Source organism: Patagioenas fasciata, chromosome 4, assembly GCF_037038585.1.
Source record: "Patagioenas fasciata isolate bPatFas1 chromosome 4, bPatFas1.hap1, whole genome shotgun sequence".
NCBI classification, from domain to species: Eukaryota; Metazoa; Chordata; class Aves; order Columbiformes; family Columbidae; genus Patagioenas; species Patagioenas fasciata.
Window position 1 is genome coordinate 57,478,608 of NC_092523.1, and position 7,022 is coordinate 57,485,629.

General features: G+C 48.1%; 1 protein-coding gene across 2 annotated transcripts; it reads right to left on the reverse strand.

Annotated features, from left to right (window-relative positions):
* LOC136101350 (placenta-specific gene 8 protein-like) lies at window positions 1-3,961 on the reverse strand. Of its 2 annotated transcripts, XM_065837422.2 has the most exons (5): window positions 3,836-3,936; window positions 1,588-1,710; window positions 1,305-1,429; window positions 398-501; window positions 1-156 (listed from the first exon to the last, which is right to left on the reverse strand). In XM_065837422.2, coding segments are annotated over exons 2-5 (345 nt in total). In that variant the 5' UTR covers window positions 1,703-1,710; window positions 3,836-3,936; the 3' UTR covers window positions 1-155. The 2 variants fall into 2 exon arrangements, with proteins under 2 accessions (XP_065693494.2, XP_065693493.2); XM_065837421.2 differs by lacking the exon at window positions 1-156 and having other exon boundaries at window positions 394-501; window positions 3,836-3,961.
* Between the last annotated feature and the right edge of the window lie 3,061 nt (window positions 3,962-7,022).

The window sequence follows — 7,022 nt, forward strand, 5'->3', positions numbered from 1 at the left end:
GGAAGGCAAACTTTGCTGTTTATTGCTGGTGTCACCCAGGAAAGGGGGAACCAACCACAACCCAGGCAAACCTCTCATGGTGCTTTTCCCAATGGCCAGGGCAGCACTGGCTCCTGCCCATGGAGGCTCCACAGGGCGCAGTGAAGGCGGCGACATCTGCAACAGGACAGGAGAGGAGGGTCATGGAGCAGTGCTATGCCTTGCCACACTGTGTGTGTCCCCCTGTCCTGTCCTCTACAAGGTTTCCAGCAACATTTTGCTGCAGGACAGGTCCCTCCTGTTACCTATCCGTTGCCATTTTCCCACTGCAGCAACCTCGTGTCTTACATCGGGCATCGGTAGAAGGAGAGACTCTGAGAAGCTGCTTTATAAACCATGTCCCACATGCCCAGCTTACCAGAATATGCCTATCTCCCTCCTCCGGTTGATGTCTCTCTTAATTTGGCAAACAGAGCACACGGGGCACCACAAGGTGATACAGAAGTCAGAGCAAATGGAGCCCTGTTAGGAAGAAGTTTGTTAGGGGTGGAGGCTTCCCAAAGCCCACATTTCAGCTAAGAGAAGGTTAATCACATTCTATGTCATGCCCTTTGTTTCGTGGCTGTCTGCAGCGTCCTGAGTAGCAGCCAATAAAAATCAGAGGCTTCCATACCAGTGGATGCCTTGGGAGCTGGTGAGCCCCCCACACAATGGTAAGGAAGAAGGAAGCCCTTTCTGCAGGCTGCAGATAGCTACTTATCTTTTGGCTTTGGAGGTTAAGACTGTGGGGGCAAAACGTACGCAGAAATAGAAAATCTGGGCAAATTGGACCGAGGCCACCACAGGGACAGCAAAACCAGTTTTACATATGTCCTGTATACAAATTCCTACTTTTCTCCTGCATCAGATTATGTCTTTTTGTCAGTGCAAACTGAGTTAATCCCTTCTTTAGCCTGCCCACAATTATCTCAAATCTTTCCCATCTTTCAAAGGTTGCTGGTGGTGAGGGGAAGCAGCAGCTAAGGCTCTGCGAGCCGTTGCGGTTGGTGGCAACTGAAGAATGCGTGGCCTGGTGAAGGCTGCCGGGAAGGAGCTGCATCCAATTTACATGGGTGGTTGGACACCAGCCCAGGGACCGGCAGGGCCAAGGGCATCCCAATCCCTGTCCTGTGCTCCTGGCACCACACCAGATACAAAAGTGAAAAATAGGGCAAGCAGGGAGCATCATTGCCCTGTGATCATCCCCGATGTGCGGAAAGAAGACCCTGAGGCCACCCCACCTTTCAGCCTCCTGGCACAGCGAAGGGGGTGGGTTAACCACTGACCGGGATGTTGTATCTGGTGCGGTAGAGCGTCCTCATGGCCACGCTGGTCCCACACAGGCAGCACTCGTTCATGTCCCCAGCCACCTGGCAGCCCAGGCAGGGGAAGCAGAACATCCCACAGCAGCCTGGGAAGGGGAGAAACACAGTGGTGGGTCAGGCTCTGCCCACCTGGCACCATCAACCCACATGGCAGAGGTAAGAAAAGTGTTCTGAGAGGACATGGGACCGATGGCAACACGTCAGTGCCAATGGCTGAGAGAAGGTACCAGCCGTGGGCACTCACAGACACCGCAGTCAGTGCAGCAGTCCATCAGCCCTGTCTGCCATATGTTCCTGGAGGCGGCGGGCACGGCCGTGCTGTACTGCGGCTGCATCGTCACGACAGTCGGGACGGCCATTCCCAGTTCTGAAAGAGAGCGGAGTGGAACGGGACAGTTAGCAAAAAAAACCCCAAAACCAGACAGGTTGGTCTGAGCCCTGGATGACCAGCCGAGCTGCTCACCTCTTAAGCAGGTGGCCTTTCACCTGGATGCCTTGATTCCACTGGAGATGACAAAGCATAACTGTATCTTACCTGCATTTGAGTCTTTTAAAGTTTTTCACGTTGTTCTATCCAGCCTTCAAAATAACATCAGTCCATTGATGGTCCCCACCCCAGAAAGGCTTTGCTAGTGCTTAGACACAGATCACAGAATCATAGACCAGTTCGGGTTCGAAGGAGCCTTCAAAGCTCATCTGGTCCAACCCCTTGCCATGATCAGGGACATCTTCAACCAAATCAGGTTGCTCACAGCCCTGTCCAGCCTGGCCTGGGATGTCTCCAGGGTTGGGGCACCCACCACATTTCTGGGCAACATGGGCCAGTGTTTCACCACCCTCAGCATAAAAAATTTCTTCCTCATGTTTAGCCTGAATCTCTCCTCCTTCAGTTTAAAACCATCACCCCTAGCTCTATCACAACAGGTCCTACTAAAAAGTCTGTCCCCATCTTTCTTATAGGACCCTTTTAAGCACTGAAAGGCTGCAATAAGGTCTCCCTGGATCCCTCTCTTCACCTGTTTCCCTTGTGACAAGCAGTGCTGAGCAGTGAACCTAAGCTAAATGCAGGGACTTGGGCATTTTGGTCATAAAACTTCGCCTTTTCACACAAGACTGTTTTGTCATGGGTCAAAAAATGTGGGAAGCAGCCGTGGTCTCGCATTTCCTCCAAAGCCAGGCTCCACACAAGACAGATACCGTAAAACACTAGTTATCTCTGGTTTCTTGTTGTAGAGAGCCTTAAAGGCCGAAACTCTACACTATCCCAAGTCCAAATCCCAGACCATGCCTTCGTGTGGTTAAACAAGCAAATAAACCTTGAAAACCAGTAAGCCTCAGGTCTAAAAAAACCCCATAAAAACCTCCATGCTCCTATTGTCCCAGACAACTAAAAGACAGCAGAAAACATTCTTAGTCAAGAATTAAAAGCAAGTTTTGCTCTGAGGCCAAGTTCATCTAGCTATGCACAAATAGCAGAAAGGGGGGAAAAATATTTATATACATATATATATATGCTGCCTGTTCATATTTGTTGAGACTTTTTTCTCCAAATTGATCAACTGATCAATTTTTTTTTTCTTTTTCTTCTTAGAAACTGCAGCTTGGCAAAGACAAGAAACCAGGCGTGGGTGGTGTGGCTCCTCCCCGTGCAGCTTTTGAGCTCAGAAGCCAGAACAGAAACTGAAATGAATTGGTTGATGCTGGAGAGGGGGACAAGCTCCCACTTCACCTTTTTGAGCAAAGGCTGCTCCTCCAGAAATCCCACTCCTAGTTTCACCTGCCAGCCTGAAAGCTGGGGTGGACACAGCCAGCGGCAGCATCAAGTGTGTGTCCAGAGGGACACTGCGAGTGTGCATTGCCTCCAGGTGCTTCCCTCTGCCCACACACAGCAAATCTCTGTAATTCCTACATTTTCATAAGCACACATTAGTCCGAATACGAGTATCATTCACGTATTTTCTCTCAGCTGCAAACATCAATTAAGAGAATGCAACATTAAGTTGTTCCTGTCACCAACAGGATACCACATGGAAAAAGGCAGAAAATATCCAGCAGCAACGTATAAAAGCACGTGCTATCCAAGCTTCTGGAAGGGCAGCAGCTACCTGCCGTGCATCCTCAGAGCAGCAAACGCACACAGCTCAGCAGCTCTGCTAAGAGGAACTTGGTCTCAAGCATCCATGTAGCCAAAAGAGAGCCCCGTTTAAACAATGAGCAAAGTACCAGCCAGATTCCTTTAATGGAGTTATGCAGTTCTGGTAGCAGGAGAAAGCAGCAAGGAAGCAGTAACCTCTCCACAACCCAGCTTTTGTGTTTTTTTTTTTAAAAAAAGCTTCCTCCCTCCCCCAAGCAGGCTATGCCACATATTTTGCTTTAAATTACAAGCTGAGCAGGAAAACAAGTAAACAAACTAACAAAGTACTTTTGCACTGTTATCCCACTCTTCCCAAGCTAACATTTTTCTACTATTTCCATTTTTTAAGAGAACCAACCTTCTGGTGAGCTGCCTCTGTCAGCGTGGGCCTCCTCGCCAGCCAGAGCCCTGCACCGGGAGGTTCTGGGGAAAAAGAAACTGAAGCTTCTCCCCCTTGTACCCTTGGAGGCTGTTATTGGCAGGCAGCAGCCAGTCAGTATGATGGGAGGTAACTGGAGGGGGAGGTCAGAAGCCGTGCTTTGTGGGTTTCACTGCAGGCACAACACATGTGCAGAGCACCACTTTATTTTTTCTTTATTATTATTTTTTTATTCCTTTTCCCAGAATTAAATCACAGATTGTTACTCATCCTAAAAAAAAAAAACCAAGGGTTGCATGCGCTCTGTCTCATTCTCTTAATTCTCTGTGCATGTGGTTCTTGCTTGGGGGAGAACAGCTCTGAGTGATGTGCCTTCATTGAGACAGATATTTTCCCCACATTTCTTCCCCAAAGAACAAGCATACTCCTCAGATCCCAGGCAGGGCTAAACCCATCTGCATCTGGGGTTGGCTCCCTGTGCTTCTGACCCAGCCTTGTCCACCATCATGCAGCCCCAGATAAGGAAGCAATAGGATGGTACCTTTGTTTTTTTCATCCTCCTCTCCATCTGCAGCGAGTGTGCTCCCTGCTCCTTCGCAGGGATGCATTTGAGTTTACATCTCTGAACTAGTGAACACACCCCATATGGAGGCTTTCTATAAAAGGCTGATTCCCAAAATGCTTGTCACAAGCCACATCACCCGGTTATTGTAAAATTAACAGTCCTCACATTCATGTATCAGTTTCCCTGTATGAGATACTAATATTTACAATTTCTTCACCAACATGCCCCAAATAGTTAATATATTTAGCCGCTCTCATCCCACGCAAGTCACTGATGGTTTAGGATTCACTTCCACATTTCACAGAGAAGCAACCACACCAGGACGGCAGTTTCCGTTTCCCAGCTGTGACGTTCATAGTGGCAGCTTGCCCAAGGGCAACACACACACCAAGCGTCATAGGCGAAGTGCTGACGGTGTGTTCCCTTTCTCTCTCATCACCTACAAGAAAAAGGGGAAAAGGGAAGCTCAGATTAAACTTCAGCTTACTGTTTTGGTTAACAAGCTGATATTTACAGTGTATTGACTGGAGCAGATGCAATAAAAATCTTGCCTTTTCCCAGCAGCACTGCCATGATAACAGCAAGCTGTGCCTTGATACGCTCCCCTTGGCTTCTGACAGTTCTAAAGTTTAACCAGGGCTGTCCCTGCTCTATTGACGCCCTCTCTTTGGAAAGGGGTTGCCAGGGCTGCCTGGCTGACCCTGGCCAGAGCTAACGTTCTGTTGTGGGTTTTTTTACGGCTTTGTTTGTTTGTTTTCCAAAAATGTCAGAAGAGACTGTGGAAATTGAGGTTTGTAAAAAGTTGTAGTTTAGCAGCTGCTTTCTAGAAGAAGAGATAGGCAATGGGCAGCTGAAATGCACAGTCAGTACAGGAGATAGCAAATATACATATATATATATATATATATATATATATAAAAACAAAAACCAAACAAACATAACATTTTAAGGATTTTAGCTGGGGTCGCACTGATGGTCCAAGCAAACAAGCCCTGAAAGTGCTTTTCTTCCCCAGAAAAGCAGCTCACTTTTACCTGCAAGCCCGCTGCATCAGTGTAACCCTGAGAAAATGCCACCATAAACACCTACCTCAGCTCCTTCAGTTTGCTTGGCATATAATTTGGACAAAAAACTCTGAAAAAATCTCATCAATGAAATAAAAAATTCAGACACCTGAAAGCAGCAGCAAGAGCACCACCCTCACCCAGCACTGACCAGAAGCACCCGTCACCTCTTGTCACAGCCACTGGGTTTCAGGCCAGGGATCTGCGAATGGCTGGTGGCCACGGTCCCCTTCATGTGTGACTTCTCTGGGGAGGTGAAGCAGTGTTGCTGGAAGACGGGCAGCCAGCTGCAAAGCACCCTTTTTTAGCCAAAATAAGACAAGAAAGACCAAAATGTCTCAATAGCGAGAAAGGAAACGTGCTAACAAAACCAAACCCTTAGTGACTCTTTTCATGCGGGGAAAAAAAAATAAATCTGAGCAGATAGTGGAAAAATTCAGCTGAAACTAATACCAATTTAACATGCACCACGGTAAATGTGCTTTTGACAAAGACTTGGGAGTATACATTAAAAAAACCTGCCTGAACACATTTTTGCTTTCTCTGCAAAGAATAAATTACGCAATCTACCACTGCATTTTGCAGGGAAGTGGCAACTAAAAACTAGTTTATTTCGTTTTACGCTGATGCCATCCACAAGCAAACGTCCCCACCCGTTCTCCATACCATTTGAAGGAACTCCATCAAGCAACTTAAAACACCACAATGAATGAGCAAAGCTGCCTTCGCCAACATGCTGCTTTGTGCTCCTGGTGACACAAAACCCATTGTCTTGAGTGGCCAGAAGTGGGTTCATTCACAGAATGTCTGCTGAAAGCCCACTGGTGTCCAGGAGGGTGGGGGGGCTTCTCTCCAAAGCTCTGGTCTCACCAGCCTTTCCAAGAGGCAGAGAAACCACCTCAGAGTTTCAACAGGTTTTTGTTTCAGACACGGGGAAGGGCTTCTGCGTCTGAAGCTTTGCTTCTTCCAGATGTCTCATCTGGTTCAATGGAAGAGCACCTCTGCCCCAAACTTTTCCTCCTTCCCACAGGTTGGAAGGACTCAGGTAAAAGGAAAATCCCCATAACTATAAAAACCAGAGGAGAAGGGAGATGAGCAGGTGCTGGGAGAAATTTTCACAGGCCATAGAAATACAGCTGAGGGTTGGGTTCACATCTCACTGAAACCAAAGCGACTGAAGCTGGTACGAGGAGAAAGGAAAGAGCTGTTCTCTGCCCACACCTGTCCATCCCTCATCACTCCCATGATAGGGAATGGGTCCACTCGGCTGGCTGATCAGACAGAAAACAGCACTGGAGTTACGGCTCAGGGGGTGCAACACCACCTGGACAAGATGCTCCAACCCCTGGTCCTGCAGACACCCAAACACAAGGTCCAGCATACAGCAGGGACCTCATGGCCAGGGTCAGCGGTACCACCTGTTCTGCAGCAGCTCACAGCCACAGCACATCAGACCCAATGGAAAGGAGTACGAGAAGCGGTTTCTCTTCCCCCTGTGGTCTTGGGCAAAGGTTTGTCACAAGATGTTTTCATGCAG